Source organism: Desmodus rotundus, chromosome 9 (assembly GCF_022682495.2).
Source record: "Desmodus rotundus isolate HL8 chromosome 9, HLdesRot8A.1, whole genome shotgun sequence".
NCBI lineage: Eukaryota > Metazoa > Chordata > Mammalia > Chiroptera > Phyllostomidae > Desmodus > Desmodus rotundus.
Window position 1 is genome coordinate 12,089,835 of NC_071395.1, and position 23,836 is coordinate 12,113,670.

At 46.4% G+C, this 23,836-nt stretch overlaps 1 protein-coding gene across 2 annotated transcripts in view; it reads right to left on the reverse strand.

Moving 5' to 3' along the window:
- SETD7 (SET domain containing 7, histone lysine methyltransferase) overlaps nt 1-23,836 on the reverse strand; it is a 41,767-nt gene that overhangs the window by 12,154 nt on the left and 5,777 nt on the right. For both annotated transcript variants that reach the window (XM_024569290.3, XM_045202255.3), the window contains exons 3-7: nt 19,850-19,979; nt 10,232-10,433; nt 6,116-6,305; nt 2,508-2,589; nt 308-425 (exon numbers count right to left, since the gene is read on the reverse strand). In XM_024569290.3, coding sequence (XP_024425058.1) covers nt 308-425; nt 2,508-2,589; nt 6,116-6,305; nt 10,232-10,433; nt 19,850-19,979 — 722 coding nt within the window. The remainder of the gene's footprint in view (nt 1-307; nt 426-2,507; nt 2,590-6,115; nt 6,306-10,231; nt 10,434-19,849; nt 19,980-23,836) is intronic.

Sequence of the window (23,836 nt, forward strand, 5' to 3'; positions counted from 1 at the left end):
GAACCAGGAAACGGGCTCTCAGCAGACACTGAACATGCTCACATTTTGATCTTGGACTTTGGGGCCTCCAGAACTCTGAGAAATAAAGGCATGTTGTTCATAAGCCCCTCAGGCTACAGTACAGTTCGCTACAGCAGTCTGAAGACTGCTGTAAGACAGTATCCAGTCAACTTACCGAAAAGTCTCTCCGTCTCTTCCTTTATACTTCTAGTGAATACGGATGGAAAGGGGCTAAGGAGAGGATGAAGGGTGTTTGAAACACAGCCTTTAACCCATCAGGCTTATTTTCCTCTTCGACCCCACTCACCTCCTGGTGTGTAATGCGGACTCCATTATAAAAAGACATAACAGTGTTAGGTCCCACTGCGACCTTTGAAAACAGTCCTTCTCCAGCACTGGAAATGAGAGATTCAGCAACATAAACCCTACAGAACAAAAAAGAGTCAAATCACAATTGTTTAAGTTTGCTGTGTCTTTGATGTGCTCCTCCTATCAACCACCAAAATATCATATAGCTGCAGACTCCAAAATGTCAGTTCATAATAACCCAACGGGAAGGAAGGAAAGAAGGGAGAAAAGTCAAATCACAATATTTTGGCATTGGAAAGTGAAGAACTGGCACTTCAGCCTCTTTTAAGAGTGGTGTTTAAAATTTGCTCTCTAATAAGAGGGTGATTATGATATAGTCATAAAGTAACTCAGTTCATATATTCATATATCAATTCAACTTGATATAAGGCTTTAAAACATGTTTAATGTTCTTAGTTAGTATCAATTTCCACTCTCTTCCTGGACAAATAAAAGATTTTCTAAAGTTAATTAAAGCTATCCCCAAGTCTGTCAGCACCAAATAGGAGGGAAAGACTTAGTTAAGCCACAGGATGAAGGTTTTACATGGAAGAGTGACAGACAGTCAATAAGAACTTCCCAACAAAAGAGTTTATATCGGGTCAGCTAGCTATGACCCGAGGGCCAAATCTGGCTGCTGCCCCTTTTTGTAAATAAAGTTTTATTAGAACACAGCTACATCTACTTGTTTAGCATTGTCTGTGACGGCTTTCGTGTTGCAAAGGCAAAGGCTCGCTAGTTGCAGTAGAGACCCGCAAAGCCTAAAGTATTTCCTACATGGCCCTTTACAGAGAAACTTTGTCCACCACTTGTTTCATAAGAAAAGAGCCCTCATGAACTGGATCAAGCAAGAGAGTGCACGTCCCACCAAGAACTGTTTCAGTCTTTGGGCACGGTGATGTCACGGCTGGTGGGACTTTTGTTACAGGGGTCTGATGCTTATTTTGCATCAGACTAGCAGACTGCATTATTGCTTCCAACCCTATACTCCCTCCCTGTCATAGAATTACACCTCCTGCCACTTTGCCATGTGACCCTGTGGTGCTTCTTCAGAGCGGGCAGAGGACATGTCCCTGCCTGACGGACTTTAGGCTTGGCCGTCAGGTCTGCTGCCGCCAGGACTGTGGGCAGAAGTGACTGCGTGCTGGGTCTCGGGCACCAAGGAGCACAGCAAGTTTCTGCCAGCCTCCTCCAGGGTTCCCATTCTCCTCCTCAAGAAGGAGGTGGCCCAGGGGGGTGGCTGGTCCTTCAGCTTGAGTCTTGGAATGAAGAAAAGGGGACCAAGTCGGGGCTAATGGGACCAAATCCCTCCCTTGGTAAATGGGCCAGAGCCTCATGTCAAGAAAGAGACCATTCATTCATTGTGACATTTGGGGTCAGCCCCATCAGTAAAACCAAGGAAAAGGCCTGTTTCTGAGATGGGCACAGAATGGAAACTGAATGGAGCCACACTTTGTAAGCCAGGTTTACGGAAAGTGAAGCCAAGAGAAAACCACCTGCAGATGGCGCTCTTACTCACCAACAGGCCAGTTGCTAGGGAGTAAGAACCCCAAACTGAGCACCAGAAGCCATACCAAGAACGGGGAGCTGAGTTTAGGTAAGATAGGAAATCGAGCAGGACTTCACACTCTGGGAGTGAGTTTATAGAATGAGACACTTGTCATTTATAGGCTGGAGTGTTTTTTATGCTTCCGATAGTTTCTTCGTTTCCCTCCTGTTGTCCCTTACTGAAGAAATTGTCTTGTCTTCCAGACCCTCTCAGCTGGGCTGTGTAGGAAAGGAGACAACTGGTGCCCGTCAGGCTAGAACTTTAAAGAGTGTGAAATGCTCCCGAAGAGGCCAGCATGTGGCAGTAGCACAAAGTGTGACACCGGAGCCCCGAGGAAGGGGACCCCTGGGTAGGGCATGGCTGGCTGCCTGGCCGGACAGCCTCTCTCGGACTGACACATGGGCTGTTCTGTGCTGTATGAGTGGGGCGACTCTTACAGGGGCAGATTTTATATGAGAATAAAAACAGTCTTCCTCAGAATAGAGGAACATTTTTTTTCTGGTCAGGAACTCGGCCTGAGCAGAGAGCCACGCAGGACCACAGGCTGCCACCACGAGGGTTATTTAACCTCATGCAAACAGTACCATGCAGACCACCAGGAAAACCATACCTCTCTGATTCATACGGATCTGGAAGGAGCGCAGTGGTGGAAATGCAGGTTGAAGTCGACTTGTCGAAGTGGAACACGGCACCTAAGAAGCAAACAAAAATCTCAGTAGGGGAAAGCACTGAAAACATTTCTCTCTGTCCACGGGACTGGAAAGAGTTAAGTAACAAAAAATGTTATTCAACTTGTGCCAACTAGAATGAAGTTCTTCAATATAAGTGGACAGTTTTTAGATTTGCTCTTGAGTTTTTAGATTCGGGTGTTAATGAACAGCCATTACAGGGATCTCTTAAAATGCTATTCTTTCTTTTGAAATTTCTTTATTCAAATGGTTTAAATGATGCTTGTGTAATATTTTAATCAAAAAATGCTTTGTTATGAAATTTTGAAGTCTGTCTGATCAGATCAGATTGGAGAATGGTTTTAAAGTTTTCTTGTGGTTTTCTTCATACCAGACAGTCTGTGGATTCCAGCCCCACCCCCACCCCCCGGCAATTTTCTCCTTCACTAAAAATAAATGTTGGGCTTCACCAGAGTTAAGGAGAACTGAACTGCTGTTGATGAAACATTTACAAAGTCATCCTATTTCTCTTAAAGTGGTTCAGAAGCCAATTAGTAATTTATTCCAGAAACTACAGTCTTAGAATTAACAACCGTCCTAGAATTAACACTGGTTCTCTGCAAAGAATGAGCCTCAGAGGACCCCCACAGAGCACAGTGAAGACATAGGATGCTCCAAAGGCTAATGAGTAAAGAAACAAGTTTTGGAACTAGAGGGCTTCCTCCTGCAAAGTCAATTATTTTAGGCAATAAGGCATCACAAATAATTCCATTAAGCAATTCCTTAGTGGTTCCCAATGGTTACCAGATCCTCTGTTTTTTGTTTTTTTTAATACAATCAAAACCCAAATTAATGTCTCAAACGAAAAGATAGAAAACAACCCAGTGAGTCAGTGTCTAACTAGGAAACAGACCACTTGAGTATTATAAGGAGAGACAATTGAATTCAGGGTATCGGAAACACAGAGGATGGATGAGCTGAGAAGCCAGACAGGGCAGGGCAGGGCCCAGAAATTGCCAAGGGCAGGAACCACAACCCTAAGCCAGAGGGTCAAAGGCAGGGCTGGGTTCCTGAAACTCTAGAGGTGATATTCCTGGAGCTCCAGAGCTGGGGTTCCTGGAGCTTGAGAGCTAGGGCCGCCCTGGGAAGCTGGAACTGTGGGGATCTCCCTGGAGTCAGGAGGCAGGCCACTGCTGGAGACACTGCTGGACAGAGAAGGCTTCTCCCTGTTCCCTTCCATCTTGTGTCCCGGGCCAGTGCCTCTCTGTGGCCAAACCCAGAGGCACAGGTGCCTGGGAAAGGCTGAGGCAGGTATCTGAGAGCACACATCTGCGAGCCCACTGGTAATGGAACAGCACACATGCCATTAAAGGAAGCTAGTTCAAAAAAGGGGGGGTGAAACCCCTTGCTTTTTAAGCACTCTTTGTGCAGGAATCCTTCTATGAACGTGCATCTCCTTTTCTTAGACGGACACTTCCGTCCTGCATGTTCTGAGTGCCAAGCCCAGGTACAGCACTATGTTTGGGGCTGTGCAGACACCAACAGGGGTAACATCACTTCCTGTTCTCAAGGAATTCATGGCCCTTTTTCCAACTCCTGCTGTGCCTTCCTCCATTCCTCTGGGCAGCGTGATGCTCCAGGCAAACAGAAGGCACCTTTACTGTCCCTTCTTTCCTCTAATTTATACGAGGACCTTTGACTAGAAGCCATTCATTCACGTGACAAACATTAATTCTAAGAGGTGTGCCAAGTCTTAAAGCCGGAACAGGAACTAGCCAGGGACAGGAATTCCTGTCTGCAGAGGGGAAGTGCTGGAGAGAAGAAATTCCAGCCAGAGGCACAATGAGGAAATCCACAGGAAGAAAGGGGAAACCCAGAAGCAAGTGTGGTTATAGAAGCATAAAGGGAAAGGGTGGGGTGGTGAGGTCAGGGGGAGAGGTCAAGGAGGAGGTCAAGGAGGAGGTCATGGGGGAGGCAGGTCCAGAGTGTTTCAGGTGAGATATTTGCATTCTGTTTTCCTCCTCCTCCCCCAACCACTGGGCCAGAGGCCCACCGGACCCTGTAAGTTGTGGTCATCAGCTAGTCAGCAGTTCAATACATGTCACTGGAGGAGGCAGTGGGGGAGGAACAGCAGTGGCAGAGCAATAGAGATCTGTGCCTGGCTTCTTCTGAGTCACCCGAAGGAGCCACAGTTCCTGACCCCCCTGAGACCATCTTGTTCAACAGTCCTTTAAAGAGCTGAGGCCTGCCAGGATCTGCTGACACACCCTGCCCCAGGCCCTTTTTTTTTGCTTTAAGTTAGTTTGAAGAGGGTGTTTGTTATTTGCAACCAGGAGTTCCAAGAAAAACCATCGTTCCCTGGAGAACTATCACTTTCACTTCCCCAAATCTGTTTCTTACTAAGACCAAGAAGAATGTAATAACAACAACTTTCGTTATGGTGTTTTATGGTAGGTGCCCAAATCTGTATTACATAATGAAGAAACAGGTTCTGAAAAGATAAATGAAAACAACCTGCCCAAGAAAATAATACAGTAAACGTTGGAGCTGAGATTCTAATTAGGTGATTTCCCCCCCACTGTCATTATTTACTTTTATAAAATTTTAAATTAGATTTATTGGGATAATATTAGTTAAGTTATGTAACATTATGTAAGTTTCAGGTGTATAACTTTATAATAGAACATCTGTATTATTAAGTTGTAGACCTGCTCACCACCCAAAGTCTAGTCTCCTTCCGTCACTATCTATCTGACCCCTTTTACCCTCTTCACAAATAAGGTGACACTGAAGTCCGAGGATCTTGCCACTAAAAATGCTGCCACTCTGAGGTTTTACAACTGGTGTCACCAGTTGGGACCCTCGGGCCCAAGTCTCCCCATTGCTAAACATTACGACGCCGTCTCCTTTCAGAACCAAATGCGAAGGGCACAGATTTTAGAATCTGAAGTTCAAAGACTGATGTTTCAGTCTTTGATTCCTTGATTTTGGAATAATTCTAAATTTATAGAGAAGTCGCAGAGATAGTACAGGGATTTCCCAACGCCCCTCACTGTTTCTCCTAAGTTGGCTTTTTATGCCACACGGCACATTTGTCAAAACTGAAAAACCAGTAGAGTTACATTGCTATTAACTGAACTTCAGCCTTTATTCAGATTTGACCAGTTTCCCCACTCATGTCCTTTTCTGCTCCAAGATCCAATCCAGAACCCCACATTGCAATTAGATGGCCTTAATTTTTAACTTAAAGGTAAAAAAAATGACACATTTAAAACAACCCAAGTTGGACCTAAGTGCAAAATGCTAGATTTTCTATTTTCGGACAGCCTCCCTTTGGAGAGTCTCTACAGATTATAAATAGCTAAAGATTATTTAGGCCTATTTATGCCTACATTTACTATCTTTTCTGCTTTTGTTCTTTTATAACTTAACTTGGATTGGAAATACAGCATGACCAGCATGGTCCAGACAAAGAAGTGAACTTGGACAAGCAGGCCCTAGCAACCTGCTTTGGAATTAGAGCAGCCCCTTGGAAGCCCACCCAACTTACTTCCAGGCAGCAGCTCAAAGTGAGGCCTGCCCTCCTCCGTGGACGCCAGCGTGGCCAGTTTCCCTTCTATCATCTCTCCATCAATGAATTTTCCGTAGAGGGCTGTCCTCTGGTCAGGGTACACGTAGGCAATCTTCTCGCCAGTCATCTCCCCATCCTCATTGACTTCTCCTACAAGGCTGCCGCCATCCTGACGGGAGAAACCGAAATCCAGAAACATTATAGATAGGATTTATCCATAAGCACGCGTTTCAAGAAATTTCTTGTGTGCACGCTCCCATTCTTAATAGCACTCATGCACACGGGGACAGTTTGAGAACTCAGAGCTCTTCAGATGAGTGAGGGAAGCTTGGCACCTGGCTCCCCGTCCAGCCGCACTGGAACAGACTGCCGGAGGTTGTGTGCGTGGGGGCACAGCGCCTGAGTCCAGGAGGCTGAGTCACACTTTAGGATCCTGGATACGGTACTGATACCTGATCTTGGTTCGTTATCTAAGAAACAGATAGGTCCTAGTAGTCATATTAGGTACACACAGTGAAAGGCAGTGGAACTAAGTGTTCCTTTGGGCCCTTAGCAAAGATGATGGGGGTCTGTGGCGAGACAGTCTTACCTGCTATCCATATAACCTCACTCCTCAACCTTGACTTTTGGATTTCTGGTCAATTAAGAACATCTTTAGTTCAAATGCACTTAGTTAGTTTAGTGCCCACGAGTATAGAAAATGCAGAGCTGGCTGCATTTTCTAAGAGATAAACTACAGGACTTCTGGATACAGCCTCTCTGAGAATCCCATACCATCACTTCGGAGTTAGAAGAAAAAGTGAGAAAAGATCAACACGATTGCACTTGCTTCCCCATCACGTCCTTTCCCCCACTTTTCTCTACTTACTGCTCCCTCCGGCCTCCTTCCCGGAGAGCAGCCAGCTGGGTGTCCTCGCTAAGGGCCATTTACTCTCTTCTAAGGGTCATTCACTGCTTTAGGGCCAAGGCTGTCACAGAGTTCTGTGTCCTGGTAAGTGCCAGGGACATAGTAGGTGACCCATAAATCCTTTTGTGAATTGAGCTGGGATACCAAAAAATAGTCTAATGAATAATCAAAAACAATCTAATTTTAAGGTGCAAGAGATGGCCTTCCTCCCTCCCTCCCTTCCTTCCTTCCTTCCTTCCTTCCTCACTTCCTTCCTCACTTCCTTCCTTCCTCTTTTTTTGCCATGCATAAGGGCCTTACGGTGTCACTTTGAAATGTGGGTTCGCTATAACACCAGTAATGCCAGGACATCTAAAAGCTTGGTTACACCCCCAACTCAGAGGTTCTAGGAGCAGCAGTCCACAGCCAGTGATGCAGGGCGACCCCGGAGTGCCCCCCAGGCTGCTCTCCCTGGGAGCCCGCGGGCATACACAGCATCAGGTACATGGTGAGTGTGCAGTTCCCTGAAGCCTGACTGTTCTTTGGAGGAAAAAAAAGAAGGTTACAAATTAAAAAATGAATCACAGCACTTCCATAGAAAGAGAAATACTTGGAAATGTTTCTTACAGATAGAAAGTGCATTAGGGATATATCATTGCTTCTCTTCCTCCCGAGTTAATTCTTAATAGCCCAGCATAGCGGGGATGGTGCTCTTTGCACAATCGGCCCTCAGGCTTTCAGTGACTGACTAGGCTGAGGGGTGGCAGGTGTCCTGCTTCTCACACACTGGAAGGAATCTAAGCCGTCATTACAACGTATTCTGTCTTTCTAGGGTCTCACATTATTTGTCTTAAATGTTTTAAGCTTCTGGTTTGGGGCAGGGGGCGGCAAGTGCATTTATTTGTCTGTCTGGAATGATAAAGCAGAGATTCTTCTTCCCAAAAGGAGTTATGAATTTTTAATTAAAAACTTTGTAAAGTTCATAAATATTTTTTACCTGTTCCAAGGTAAAATTTTGAAAGAAAACTGTCCTTGGAGTGAGCTTATAAATACTTTAGGGAGAGTCATTATTTTTCCCGCCCCTTGTTCTTGCTTGAACCCTACACCATAAAACTTCCTTGTCTGCTGCGTCAGGGGATGTTGGGGAAGAAGCTGCTGCTTCCTCTCCTCTGCTCACCCACTGACACCCATGTCGCTGTTGGGTGAGGGGTTAATGGGATCAGCCTGGGTCCAGCCTGCATTTTTGTCTCACCCTCCCTGCCCCCGCCCCAGGGCTGGAACTGGCAGTGCCTGCAGGCGCACCTGTTCCCTCTCCACTCCTATCCTTGCCTTGGGGAAGTGCCTGGGGCAGGCCCAGCTTTCCCAGAGGAGACCAGCAGCTTCCCAGATGCTCTGTCTGCAGCTGATCCATGTGTCTGGTGCAGAGGGGAAGGCAGAAGCCCACACCACACTTGGAACCCACACTTTGATACCTCACACCTCCACCTGTTTCTTAGTTCATTCAGAGGCCAGAGCAGAGGAGTGGGCTCAGCCCCCTCCCCTGCCAACAGACACCTGAGATAAAGCAGGTGTTATCAACCACGTTACTTTGAAAGCTTGTAGCTTCTCAGTGCTCCCTTCCTAAGGCAGAGTCCTCTTTTGGCATTTAATAAGATAATAGGGCTGAAAGCTAAAGTGTAGCTGCACATTTAGGTTTCAAACTGCAGCTATGTTGAGTCGGGTGGGCCCATTCACGCCTTGCATCTTTGATCTCCTCCAGGCACTGTAACTGATCACAGTGACAAGCAAAGTGACAGGTAGTGGGAGAATCTTCTAATCCACGTTTTGTGTCTTTCCTATACCATCCTCACCCAGGGAGTCCCCCTTGCCCTGAATTCAAGAGTCATTGTCAAAGCAGCAAGATGCGAACTCTGCCATTGAGGCAGCTGGAAAGTGTTAGTCTCTCTGAACCGTTAAGGGCCTCCACCACTTCCCTTCGTCTGCTACTTCTAGGCAGTATGAAAGGACTTCTCTAATCTATTGCAGAGCCTACCAAGAGGACGTGTAAATGCTTCAGTAATTATCTTAAAAATGTTTTACAACGTTCTTTTCTCATGGCCTATTCCTAGAGTATAACTTATCTTTTAAGAACAATAATGTGTAGCCCTGGCTGGTGTGGCTCGGGATGGAGTGCTGGCCTGAGAACCAAAGGGTCGGTGGTTCGATTCCCAGTCAGGACACATGCCTGGGTTGCAGGCCAGGTCTCTGGTTGGGGGCGACCAGTCGACTGGTCAATGTATCTCTCACATGCTGATGTTTCTCTCCCTCTCTTTCTCCCTCCCTTCCACTCTCTCTGAAAAATAAATAAAATCTTTAAAAAAAAGGGAACAACAATATGTAAATAGATTTGGCTGGGACTACTTTTCTTATTACACATGTAATAGATACTTGTTTTTATTAATATTTTTCAATCATAAGAAGAATGTACTTTCACTGAAGCTCTGGACATAATAAAATATTAGACAAAACATTTTCTGAGGTCTATTTTTGGAAACAGTTTCTGGAAGTTCACTAACAATAGGTGGGGATATTGGAAATGCAAACAAAGATTAGAGCATTAATTCCCAGCCATGGGATTTGCCACGTCTTTTTGCTCCAGTAAACTCCAGAATATCATAACATGTTACCAAATACTCAAAGGCAAGTTAATTTTAATCACTTTAATTTAAGCAATACAAGCCATAAAGCACCTAAGAATGTAAGGAGTAGGGCTATAAAATCAAGTAACAACAGGGTAGTGCGTCCAAAAAGATGGGGAATTGCTGGGTTAGTTCTTACATATGAGAAACAGAATAAAATTAAATGCAACAATGAAATATTGCACCATCTCTTTCTATACTATAGCAAAAGACATGTTTTAGAAAATTATATATTTTTTGTCTTTATTAATGGTACAGTGTAACTAATTTGTCTCAACTCCCTTGAATCATGATTAGTCATGATTTTCCAAAATGACCCTGAGAAGGAATTCATAGGGGGGTGGAAGGGCCAACAATCTCAGTCAACAGAGAGGTCGTGGCTCCTAAACTCTTGGCGTCAGCTGCTGTGACTCTCGGGTTTCACAGCTTCACATGGCCTTACAGAGAGAGTACAGCTGACTATTGGGAAGAGGCAAAGCATTGCCTTAAAACATGCTACTTTCCAGCAAAGCGAGCAGTCACGAGGCTTACTGGGTAATAGATCCAGCACACTCCATGCCGAATGTTATCCTTATATTGCCCCTTGAAGATCAGTCTCCCGTCCGTGTCGTACTCCTGCGCCGGCCCATTGAGCTCTCCGTCCACATAGGTGCCCTGGAGAACGCCCCCGTCCTCATAGGTGTAGACGCCCTGGCCCTGCAGGGCGTCGTCCACGTAATAGCCCTCCAGGGTGCTGCGAGAGAAGGGAGAACAAAAGGAATCGTCAGCCCACGGCTTAGCTCTCCAAAAAGAAAGGATCCCACGGAGAACCATCGACCTGTCGTCAGTACGTCCTCCCGGATTCTGCTGAATGGCTAGAAAAAAACCACTGCAAAGGATTAGGAACAGAGAGGGAGAGTTCGTTCCTACTCTGGTTTCCATGGACCCGTTTTCTTTGCCGGAGGAAGTAGAGAAGAAAGAAGTCACAGGTGGAAAGCGAAAACAAGCCTCCTGTGTGTTTTTCCAAGACTGGTGCCGACCACTAGCGGGCAGTAGAGATTCTGCCGTCTCCCTCTCTGCATAGAAGCCCCTCGGGCCTGACTTCCCTCCGGAGTGGTCCCGAAGCCACTGGTAGACTCAGTGTCTTTCAGAGGGCTTGTATGGAGCGGTCTCCAATAATGCCGATGTGGCTGAGAAGGCGTAGATGTCTCCATGTTTGTTTTAAATCATTAATGTATTATTTGTCAGTGACAGCCATAACTGGTATCAATCCAAAGAATCCCCTTCCATCACTTTGGAAGCTACAGAGAAGTTTATTTAAGTGTGTGTGTGAGCACGCACAGGATCATGGAAAGGGGGGGCAAGTAAGGAAAACCGCAGGCGAACCCTCGCCAGTATCGCTAGCACCTGATAACGTCTGAGACCCCCCAGTCCTAGAACAGAAGGGCGCTGAGAACCATGCTGGCGGCGATTTTACAAGTACCTCTCGGTCTCTCTCTCCTCCTACCCTTGCAGAATTCCAATACCATGCCTTCAGTGTTAGCCTCACAAAGGCCAGGATGCCATGAAACTAACTTCACCCAAAACTCCCTTCATGGACTGAAATTTGGAATAAGGAGGGAGACCAACTCAAATTATTTTTTTGAGTTTAAAATGTGAGATGATTAGCAACAAAGACAGTTTGATTACTTTAACATGCAGAGATAGCATCACTCATTAAATCAACTAACAAACACTGACAGGGTCCCTTCTGAGTAAAGAGCAGGCCGTGAGGTTCCAGACCACCTGATGCAGTGCGTACCGGTGACAGGTGGGACACAGGGGGACCTTGAGGACTGCGGTGGTTGCACCTGACTGTGCCTGGTAAAGCCTTGTCTAGCTTTAACAAGGGACAGAATGATCTGTAATTATTAACTGAAAAGCACAGTCCAAATAACGCTAGCCTCTGATTACATTGTAATTACACCATTTGTCGTCTCCCAAGGAGATAAATAGTTCTCTTCCAGTTTTGTTTGTACTATGAATGACAAATAGGCTTATTTTAAAGTGCACTTTAGCAGAACCCTTGCATAAATCATCAAAATTCTAAATCAGCAAGGCTGAAATTAATGAGATTTGACTGCCATTACAGACTCCCACAATTTAAAAAAAACCAAAACCCTGGTGAAGGATAACTAATCAACAGAGATAATGATGCAATAAATATTGCAAAAAACTATTTCATCCTCTACATTTTTAGGATCGCTGGAGAAAACACAGTTACATCTGAATTTCAGATAAACAACAAGCAAATTTTTAGGATACGTATGCCCCAAATATTGGACAGGACATCATGACACTAAAATATTTTTTGTTGTTCATCTGAAATGCCTTTTCCCTGGGTGCCCTGGATTTTTATTGGCTAACCCTGGCAACCAGATGGGCTGGATTCTTAGCAGCATTCAGAACTGAATTGTGTGTTGGGTGGAATTTGTCAATATCTCCCAGGTTTCTGATCAACTGTTCAAGGCAGGGGCCTTGTGAATCCGTTAGACAATAAGACAATAATATGGACTTAGACACAGTCCCCCCTGCCCACACCCAGCAGCTTTTGCCTTGCAAGGAAGCCCATCCTTATTAGGATCATAAGACCAAGAATAAACTGCTGTTTCCTCTTAGCCCAACTGATATAAGACACCCAAATGCAAATTCCTGAGGCCTTGGAGAGCAAACTTCACTGCCTTATTTTCAGCACCTGCCTGAGGAAACATCTTCGCTTCCTGGGCAAATATATTTAAGGTGGCTTGGGTGGTATCTGAAGACAAAAGTGGCGGTGGGAGGTTGTTTCCACACCGGGTCCTCCACAGCAGGAGAAATGGCGTGGCTCTGAAATCCTCTGTCATGCAGGAAATAAAAGAAAAGCTTCCCAGCCTGGGGTTAAAGGACCCAACCTTTCTTTCCAAGGCTTTGCTCCTCGGGAGGAGGTTGGCAAGCCACGGCCTGCTGCCTGTTTGTGTAAATATAGTGCGATTGGAACACAGCCATGCACATGCCTTCCCGGATCCTCCGTGGCTGCTTTCCTGTTATAACAGCAGAGCCGAAGGGTTGCGACAGAGACTGTATGTGGCCTGAAAAGCCTGAAATATAGACTGGCTCGCCCTGTACAGAAAAGGTTTGCTGACTCCTGCTCCGGAGCTCGGCTCACTAGCTCATTTACCGGCCCCTGGCACACATCTGCCCATTATGGCTTCCAAACTGCGTTTTCCTTGCTTCTTCCCTTAACACACAGATGACCACACTTTTCAAATCCCTGAGGATACAATCAGAAAAAAAAAAAATATATGGGTCACATTCTCTTTTACCCAGACCCACATGTTTGCATCCATTTTTAAATTCTCTTTAATTCTGAATACACAAACGTGGTCTTCAAACACTTCACAGCTTTGCCTGTTCCTTCTTAGTTTTGGGGTCTAGCTGGTTTTGGGCTTTCCACTGCCTGAGGCATAAACTCTGTTCTCCCCCGCCCCCAGTGCGCTCCCTTCCTCTGCCAGGCAGTACAGCAGTATAAGAACCAAGAGGGAAATTGAAATGGAATCCTACTTCCTCTTTCAATTCCCACCTATAACCAAATTAAACTGTGATTCTTATGGAAAACATTGTTTTAGGCATCATTTTATGTGACAATATATATTATCTCTTAAAATATTGAAAAGTAAGTAAAGAAGAACATCACCAACAAACCCAAACTGTCTGCTGGGATTCCTTCAACCAGAAGCTTCAGCTTCCTCCAAGGTGTGCTGAGCCCCTGAAGGAAGCACCGTCAGCTTCCACGTAATACGCCGCATGTCTGCCTTCCACGTCTCTTACCTGGTAGAGGGTCTGTGAGTCTGTAGGATCTGACTCTTACAGAGGCTCAAGATGACAGTCAAATACTTGAGAAATAATTAGTGAAATTCAGTTTTGTTCTCGAAAAACAAACTGTACGAAAACTCTGCTCACATTGTTATCCACTCACAGTAATAGTGACAACAATAATATAAAAGATAATAATCCACCCTTGACCTTGAGGGCCTTATGCTAAGGGAACCAAGTCAGACAAAGAGAGACAAAGCGCTGTCGGCCCTCCCTCCTGTGCCGAATCTAAGAAAGCCCAACTCACGGAAGCTGAGAGTGGAGGGGTGGCTGCCCGGGGCTGAGGGGGCGGGGAGTGGGGTGCTGTTGGGCAGAGGACTCAAACTTCCACCTGCAAGATGAGTAGGTTCTGGGGTCTAGCGTACAGCACGGTGGCTAGAATTCACAATACTCCTATCAAACACCTGGAGCTTGTTAACTGAGCAGGTCTTAAATGTTATCACCACACCTGCAAAAATGTTACTTATGTAAAGGGATGGAGGTGTAATCCAACCCTATTGTGGTATCTTCACACTGTATACCTTAAACTTACGTATGTCATGTCGACTGTATCTCCATAACGCTGGGGCAAAGGCAGATACTCAGTAACAGAAACAAAAAAACCCACGCTTTCCCAGGAGCACCCACTGGGTGCCCTCCAGTCCCCAAGGGCTTTCCAGGTTTTCTCTTCGATCTTCACAACAGCTCCGAGCAGGAGGTATGACTATCTCCATTTCATAAATGAGGAAGAGGCCAACTTTCCAGGACCGGGCTCCTCCGAGTTGTTCCTCAGGAGAACCTCCATTAAACAGCCAGGCTCCCACCATGATGTTCACTCTCCTACAGGAAAGCCACAGAATTCCACAGAAGTTCAGGGCCCCTCTGAACTTCCCACAGGAACAGCTAAGGAGTGACCTCAGGTAAAGGTGAAGCCTGGAAGCAAGGCCCTCGGGGTCAGAGGTACTTCCTTGCTTCTGGTTCTGCACTTGAACTCCCCTTGGTTTGAGTCTCCGCTCCAACCCTTACCAGTGGGGACCCTGGGCAAGTCAGTTAACTGCCCTGTGCCTTGATTTCTTCCCATGTAAAACAGGGTTATAAAACCGACTTCACAGATTGTTAAGAAGCAAGTGAACAAGTGGTAGGTATTCAAAGTTATCCATTCTTTTCCACTCCCTTTCTTCTTGTGTGCCCCCCAAATGTTTGCCTTACTCAGAACTGTTTATTAGGAGACAGATGAATATATTTGTTGCGTTGAGTTCCAACAAAAGCTGGATGACTGTCAGAGAAAAGACGACTTTTTTTTTTTTTTTGCCTTGTGTGGGAGGCTGGAATACATGACTTCAGAAGTTCATTCCAACTCCAATTTCTCTGCAATGTGACCAAGCACTTTCTGAAACGCAAACACAAGAAATCCCTCACACTCCCGGCACCTGGAACCTGTCAGCTTTGCTTGTGGCTCATCAGATGGGCAGCCTCACTTAAGTTGCTCAGCCGGTGATAAACCACAAAGAGCCCTCTTATCGGGACCCATTAATGTAGCAAATCGACTTCAGAGAATGACTGGGGCCCAGCACAGTGAGCTCACAGAGCGATAAATGACACTTGGGAACCTGACTGGCATGTAAGGAGAAGCAACGATAGCATTAAAAAAATAAAACTGAAAGAACTAACTCATTTCTATCTCATAATCAAGCTAAAAACACACGATTCCCTAATATTACACACCCCCAAACCTGTCCTCATGGAAACACCCCTTTCCTGTCACCCTTCTAGGGTTTTAGGAAGTTTCGCTAAATTGTCTTTACATCCATAATCTTGGCTGAAATGAGAACAGTGATGAGCAAAACAAATACATGATCATAAACTTCCAGAATTGAGGATTAGTATGAAAATCAGAGATGTGTGTATCGAAGTATTTTGCACAGTAAGCATTTTCGTCCCACTCGCTGGGGCCCAGCAAATATAGGCCGACCAAGCCCAGCTTCCTTCCCCTCACTGCACAGATGTCTTTATCCAGGACCAAGAACCTAACCTTTGCACGCTTTCTCCTTTCCTTTAAAAAGAGGAAAAAATGGAAAACCATAGCTTCTGGGAAAACAATTTTCAGATGAAGGTCAGTTTTTACCTTCATTGGTCATTTGGGGGCTAACCCGTCTGACCAGGGGCGAGTGGTCTGTCTGCCCCAGGTTTCTGACTTAACACACCTGTTGTAGGAACTTCGCTCTCCTGGTCTGCGTCTGTCTTGCAGTGAAGGAAAGACCAACTGTTGACCTCGATCTCAAAACTAGCAAACATTCCGACGCTGAGACAGAAATAAAAGGGTAAACAGTGTGCACTTTGACTATTTAAACTTAATCTAGAGGTTTAGAAATGGCTACTTCCTTATTTTACCTTGAATATGCATAATTCAGACGCTTCAGTTCTCCGCCAGCGGCACTGAACCACGAGGTGAGGGGCAGAGGAAAAACGGGGGAGCACCTTCCCTGTGTGTATTTCTCTATTTCCTGGGGGGTTTATTCTACCAAGCGCTTGCCACACGTGCAATTCAAAAATAAAATCTGCTTTCATCTAGGAATTTGGATAAAAAATTTAACAGGGTCACTTTCCTGGTGATCTGAATATTTAAAAAAATCCTTACTTAGGTTGATCATAATCTGTGTTAAGGGAAAAACGAAATTTTTTCTTTTTTAAAAAATTTTATTTATTTTTAGAGAGAGGGGAAGGGAGGGAGAAAGATAAATACTGATGTACAAAAGAGAAACATTGGCAGGCTGCTCCTTGCATGCCCCCAGCCAGGGAGCTGGCCAGCAAACTAAGGCATGTGCCCTGACCGGGAATCAAACCAGTGACCTTTTGGTTCTCCTGCTGATGCTCATCAGTCCACTGAACCACACCAGCCAGGGCAGAATTTTCCTGATATAAATTCATATTTGTATGAAACCTTCTCATAAATCACACACCCAGTTAATGGCATAGATGATATGATGGTTTGATGGACACATATTTAACTCCAAACTCACCAAGTGACATATATTAAATGTGCACAGCTTTCTGCATGTGAATCACAGCTTAATAAACTGGCTGTTAAAAGGTCACACCCTTGAGTTCAGGTTTCACATAAGATTAGAATGCCTGTGTCTACCTCTTCTGAGTCTGCACTTCGTGATTTTGCAGACACAGGGTCCTGCAGTCGCGGTCAAACCCTTGGATGGGAGCATCAGCCAGCACTGCATGCCGGAACAACTCCTTAAAACTGCCATAGAGCCCTGGCTGCTGTAGCTCAATGGATTGAGTGTGGGCTGCGAACCAAAGGGTTGCTGGTTTGATTCCCAGTCAGGGCACATGCCTGGGTTGCAGGCCAGGCCCCACTGGGGGCCACATGACAGGCAACCACACATTGATGTTTCTCTCCCTCTCTTTCTCCCTCCCTTCCCCCTCTCAAAATAAATAAATAAAATCTTTAAAAAACACACAAAAAAAACTGTCATAGAGACTTTCTGTTTCCTCACCTGTTATTTCAAAACCTTGATTTCAGCCTCTGTGAGGGAAATGCTTCCAGACCAAAGCCTCCTGAATGGCAGTAAAGGCGTAGGGTTCCCACTTCATCTTATCTAACACACCAGACCCTAAAAGTCAGGTGTGGAATAGGGAGAAGAAGTAGCAGACAAGCGTCAAGTAAGATGCTGCTTCATGCTGCAGCTGACGTCTCCGTGACCAAAGCCAGTCCTGAGACGATCTCACCGACATGGACAGTGAAGCCTTCAGCAGGTGTCTCCTAACGGGATCAGGGTTGGGTTTAAGAAAGTCGGTGACGAGAACCTGCCACCACACCGCTTCACCACATGTCACACAAGCAACGATGATGACCCAGTCCCCTCAGCACATTCGCCCCCCTCCATTTGAAGAAAGCTGACAAAGGCCGGGTCTCCTAATGCCAGCATTCTCTGAGTCTACCGTTTGAGCTAAGTGTCTCCCGGGGGGTCAGTGGTAGGAATGAAAACTAATGAACTGGTGCCTCAAAAAAAAAGTCAGTGATTTTATTTCCATCCCACGGATAGTTACTGGCACAGCGCATCAGCTCTGTCACATCATGACAAGCAAGTTACTGCGTTTGTGCAACACATGGGGGTGACTGGGGGCAGCTGCTTGGGGCCAGAAGTGACCAACTTGACAGAGGAAGGGAGGCTCTGGGGAGACTCAGGCCCCACTCAGTGCCCAGGGCTGAGGGATCAGCATTTTGGAGCTAACACGCAGCTAGCTCATTCCTGGCACACTGGTTTGGCAGCTTGGCTCGGGACCCACTGTCTGTGGGTCAGGTCTGTGACACAAGCAAGTAACCTGCACTGAATTCCAGCCAAACTGACCCTAATAACCAACCCAACCTGCTGGGCTGGTTTGCTAGAGTCAACCAATCACTTGCTCCCAGTCCGACTACCATCTGTAAGTGAGAGTGAGCGAGCATGTGTATGGTTCTGGGTAAATCCTCTCTTTCAGCTCCCACACTCATTCAGCAAGAATTTTTTTTAAGCATCAAATTATGGGAAAGTGCTAGGAAGCCCAGAAGAGGAAACAGACAAGATTCTGCCCTCAAGGAAACTTCTGCCCTGTAGGGGAAACAAGACATTTATATAAGTTACATTTGCGAAATGAATCAGAATAATTGCAGCATGAGGGAAGGAGGGAGGCTTTCCAGGAGACAGCAGTGAAGACACTGCTGTGGAAGTAGGACAGGGAGTAACGGGAGACGTTTCCCTGCAGACAGGTGAAGGGAGTGTGGGAGAAGAAAGCACAGATCTCAAGCTGGAAGAGCCCTTCACAGCACTCAGGGATCCACCCGGCATTCGAAGCGGCGCACAAGGAAGGAAGCAAAATATCTGACCATTTTAAATATACAGTTTGTGAGCAGAGCTCTGCTAAAAAAAAAAAAAAAAAAAAAAAAAAAGGTGGGGCGTAGGGTTGGGGGCAATGGGAAAGAAAATTGGAATAAATAATTAAAGCGAAATTTTATGAAAGCTCTATGATGGGTTTTTATTGTTTTCCTTACCGTTCCTTATGGCAGATAACCCACAGCCAGAGGGACTGTTCATCTCTTTAAAAACAACCTACTCTAATCTGTCTACGGAAAAGGGATTCGGGGTCAGGAGCAGTCCCTGTGGTCATCCTTCAACTGTCAGCTGAGACATTTCCTTTCCCAAAGGAACTCCCAGGCAGGGAAAGCTCCCGGTTGTTGCCGGAGTCAGGAGCTTAGGAAATGCTGCTGTGTCCCAAAGAGCCCTCCAGCCCGTGAGCTAAACCCGGCTCCGCGGAACCCCGCCAGGGGGTGTGAAAAGAGCTGCCGTCGCTGTGGCTCCCGTGCCTGTAAATGCCTGGGAGAGCCACGTGGGCACTCGTCGTTTCTGAAGCTGACATGCTTTACAAGTCATCGCTGCAAAGCTGAGCCCGGGGAACTCCCTCCCCTTGACCGAGGAGCATCCAACACTCATTCCAGCCACACAGGAGGGCAGGCAGCTTCTGCCCCACAGCGTCCTCTTACAGGACGTGAAAGCGAGTGAAAAGAACGCGGCTGAGTAAAATGTTTTCGCTAGAGGTGGAACACGGAAAGCCCTCGAGCTGACATCAGCATCCAGGCATCCCACACGAAGACCAGTTACCCCAACACCAGTCTTCACACCGCTGTGGGTGGGAGCTGTACACCTTCCGAGACTCCCTGTCCGGTCTCACTGGGACCTGGACTGGGCCGGGACGACGTGGCTCTGCAGAACTTAGCTAGCTGTTTTCCTGACCAGCCCCAGGAGGACAGGGAACATGCTGGGCGACTGATGAAGCTTCAGAACCAGTGAAGCAGCTGACTCTCCTTTGAGGACAGCAGGAAGGCAGAGCGTGAGGACCGAGAGAGCAGCTAAGGTTTGGAGCAAGTGGCACACTTGGAACTGCCTGAACCAGCCCCTGACACGAGTGACCCCGCTGTGTGCACAAGCAGATGAAATCCATCCAAGAAAGGGGTGACCACCTAACCAATGTGTGTAAGATGGGGTCCACGGACCTGGCCCTGCAGAGTATGACTTTGACAAGCACACCCCGGGAGGCAGCGATGACAGCTAACTAAGTCTTGGACTCGCTTCTCCATCACCAGGGGTGGCTCTGCTGGCCCCCAAAGCAGGGCATGCATGCACGTGGGGGTTACTTTTCCCTTTTCTGTAAGTTCTACAAAACATCCACTTAAATTCTTTCATTTGTATCATTCCTTCACACAAAGTAATTCGGTCCCCTCCCCCAAACCAAAGGAAACAGGACTGCTACCTGCCGTCAAAGAAGAAGAATTTCCCACGTCCGTTCTTTTCTCCGTGAACGAAGTTGCCCTCGAATCTGTCTGTGGAGGAGTAGGTGACCGTGCAGAGCCCGTGCGGCAGCCCGTCGTCGTCCAGCTGCCCTGGAGGAAGGGAGTCACAAGTCAAACCTTAGTACCATCCACGCTTCCCACCTGTGCATCGGAACACGAAGTTGCCAGCAAGTCCCCCAGGGGCCAAAGGGCCCCCTCCCTGCTCTTCTGAGAGAGCACAGGCTTCTCACCTCGCCCGCACCAGCAGCACCGCCTGACTGCTCTGCACACTGTGAGTGGACGGGTCCCCCGCAGAGGGACTGAGACACATTTCCGAGAGGAATGCAAAATAAGCTTGCATTTCCACAACGACATCTGCAGGGCGTGTTTCAGTTTGCCAAGCCTTCCCCCACCAGGTACTTCTCGTATTAGGAATCAAGGCCCCCAAACCGATGCTTACCAGAAATGTAGTTGAGATAACACCATTTTATAGTCTGTCGCCAGGCACACGGTTTTTGCCAGGAGTCCCCTAACTGGAGAACTAGTGTACAGTGTGAGTTTCTATGCCATTCCACAGCATGGCGTGGAGGGCTGCTCGCCAGGGCACTTCTGAAAGCCCGGCTGTTAGTTACATCCTAACAAGGCGCATGGCCGCGTCTCTATCACCGTCAGTCTGATACCTCATCGTGCTAAGGTGACCTCAGAGTCCAGGTTTGAGCTTAAGTTTAACCTTGAGTTTACTGCTTTACTTTACAAAATCTCCCAGCTTTCAATGTTTACTGATAACCTTCTCATACACCTTCTGCTGCTGTGTTCAGCGGGCTTGTGCTTTAAATGGAGCCAGAAGCAGCCACGTGGCCATTTAACATGGGCAGCAGTTATGGTCTTTAAACGGCTGGTTCTGCTGGGTCACAGGCTAGTGTATTTCAGTCAATGTTTAGGATTTTTGTTATTATCTTCGTATGTCACAGAACCCAGGAGTCCCCTCATGGGTGCCTCCCCAGTCATTCCGGGGAGCTGGTTTTGCAGAGGAGGGCCAAAGTGAAGGCAGCAGTTAATCTAGGGGCTTTTTCTAGGGTGAATGACCTGGGTCATGGATAGAAAGGTACAAAAGCATTCAAGACCGTGGGCAGTGCAAGGACAGGAGACACTTACATGTGGCTTCCGGACGGCGCACAGACACAGAGAAGACACTAACTATGTCACCACACGAACACTTCAGTTGCCTAAAACAACTTCTTCTAAAGCACTAGGAGAATGTCATCCCTTGGAAGAGATGGCAAATAAACACTCTCATAAAGAACAAAAACCTCTTTATTTTTATTGTATGTTTCCATAAGCACAAAGTAACGATGGACAAACTTCCTGTTTTATTTTTACATCTGGCTCTGTACAGAATGAGTTACCTGGAATGTACTGTAATAAAACATGGCTACCTGAATACATCTCAACTGCCAGAGTTCCTCCCCTCCCAACACAGGGTTTTTTTTTTCTATCAAGGGCCAGAAAATTAATGGTCAGAAGGGAAATAAGCCATAATTGCTTTCTTCTCGCTCAAAACCCAGCTGTATGTCACATAATTCAATGACACTGAGTCACGGGAAATAGTTTGGACAATTATCTTCTAAATATCCACGGATGACATACCTCTCATGGAAATAAATTAAATCTACCTTTACATTTTCATTTAAAGACACCACTCGGTGTATAGCTAAACACTTTCTTTTATGAAATGTTATTGGGATCAACTTCAATTTGGCTATTAACCTTCCTATGAATTTAGCATGGCACTTTTGATGTAGGTATACATATCACAATAATCATTTTAGCCTTGTATTGAAGTCCTTACTAATTTGTTGGAAACGCTTTCCCCATAGAAAAGAGTTCACATACTTCAGACTTTAAAAAGCTAATGTTTGATAAAATCTGTTATTCTCCTTTAGATCGAGAGAAATATGAGGATAACCATGAACACTAAAGGAAAAAGAAACCCAACATAAATCCATTTCCACCTTCCCTCAGTCACAACAGTCCTGTCCTATTTCTAAATAAAACACTGCGGGTACATGCTCAGCGGTGGAATTTAGATACTAGAGAGAGTGGAAAGTGTCATATAACTAAAACCTCTTGAGGGTCAGTACTGATCCCAGTGGACATGGAGGCAAACACATCAGCCTCACTCCACACGTGGGCTACTTGTTTCAACACCTCTTTTCGACAGGTCAGCTAAGGGGGTCCCATCACCTTCTCAATTTCTAGGGACAGAGGAACGGAGAGGAGTTGCAGGACGATGGCTGTTTCTGGTGACATCATGTGTTTAGAAGGGGGTGACTGGACACGTGCCGCTTCCCTGCCATTCTAAAGGTGTTAGGTTGCTTGTTGAGAAAACGCTGGGAAAACCCTCTGTCAGAGCTCAGCAGCACCCCTTGTCGGCCTCTGTTGCTTTCTTCCCAAAGGAGGAGTTGTGACCAACTCACAGGATCGACGAACGGGAGCTAGCTATGACGGGTTGTCATCCTTCAAGACTCCCACCCTGAATGTTTGATGGCCTGTGGGTTGGGCAGCTGTTTTATACTTAACATATAAAACAGCTGCCCAACCCAAACAGTAACAACAGAGAGACTTTCCCCGAAATGTAAGGAGGAGGAGAGATGGCCGCGATGCCCTCACCTCTCCCTTCAACATCAGTGCTCCATGAGTCTCCGGCACAACTCTTGTTCAAGCGCCATCTGGCCAATAGATAGTGTTGTATCTGTCTTGTCAGTAACAGTCCATTCGAGGTGGAGGGAAACGGATATCCAGAGAAAGAGAAAGTTTGCGTATCGTCACTGACGATGCATCCGGCACTAGGTCGCGTGCTTTCCTGGGATCTAAATTAAACCTCACGACAACCTCCCAAGTGCCAGTTGTGGAGATGAGGAAGCCAACACTGTGTGACTTGCCCAGGAAGCACGCTGGCTGCTCTGAATGTGCTACTGAAGGCTGAAAGCCCCTTTCCTAAGGCTTTCAGTTCCCTTTCTCTCTACGTGAGGGGCAAATAGCTGAAGCCCCTTCCTTCCCTGCTGATGGTGGATGCAGGTAACTCTACCCAGGTCCCAGGTACAGAATGGGAAGAGCCTTTGCAGGAAAAATAGTTCTCATATAGCCACCAGGACTTGCAACACAACATCCTGGATGCGACTTCCTGTCCCTTCCAAGCGTTACCTAACTCAAAGAGAAACGCTAGTCCTCCTTGCTCTGAGCGAGGTCAATTTGTTGAAAGGCGCCAAGTCAGTGAACAGCCTTCCAGGCCAGTTCCCACTACACAGAGGTTGAGCCCGCGGCCAAACAACAAGAAAGCTTCACTGGAGTGATCGCTCCACGTTGATGATGCAGTGTCAGCTCCTGGGCTGTTTATCTGTCTGCAGCACGATTTTAAATATTTATGGAAGTCAGAGAAAGGGGAAAAAATGTAACGGCCCCACAGTCTACTTTTCCACTTGGTTTTGAAGATTCCTCTCTTCTGAATGGATAGAAAGTGAAATTTTCCCCTTCGAGTTACCTCTGAGCTTTTTCTTTAATCTGACCAAAGCAGTGGCGGTCTGCATCAGACACCCGCCTGCTTCCTGCCTCGGGCTCACTCACAGCAGAGCTGAGTGTGGTGTGTGTGTGTGTGTGTGTCCCTTAGAACAAAAGACTCTTACATGCATTGTTGATTTTGTAGACTGGAATTGCTTAAGGAAAAAAAGTAATAACAATAATAATAAAAGGCTTATTCTGTTCAGTGCAAAGAACATGCCCTCATGATGATGCATTTACACTGGTTGTTAAAAACCTAATTTGATTTTTAAAAAAGATTTTATTTATTTATTTTTAGAGAGGGGAAGGGAGGGAGGAAGAGAGGGAGAGAAACATCACCGTGAGAGAAAAACACCAGTCAGCTGCCTCCCGTTAAGTGCCCCGACCGGGGACCAAACCCACAAACTGGG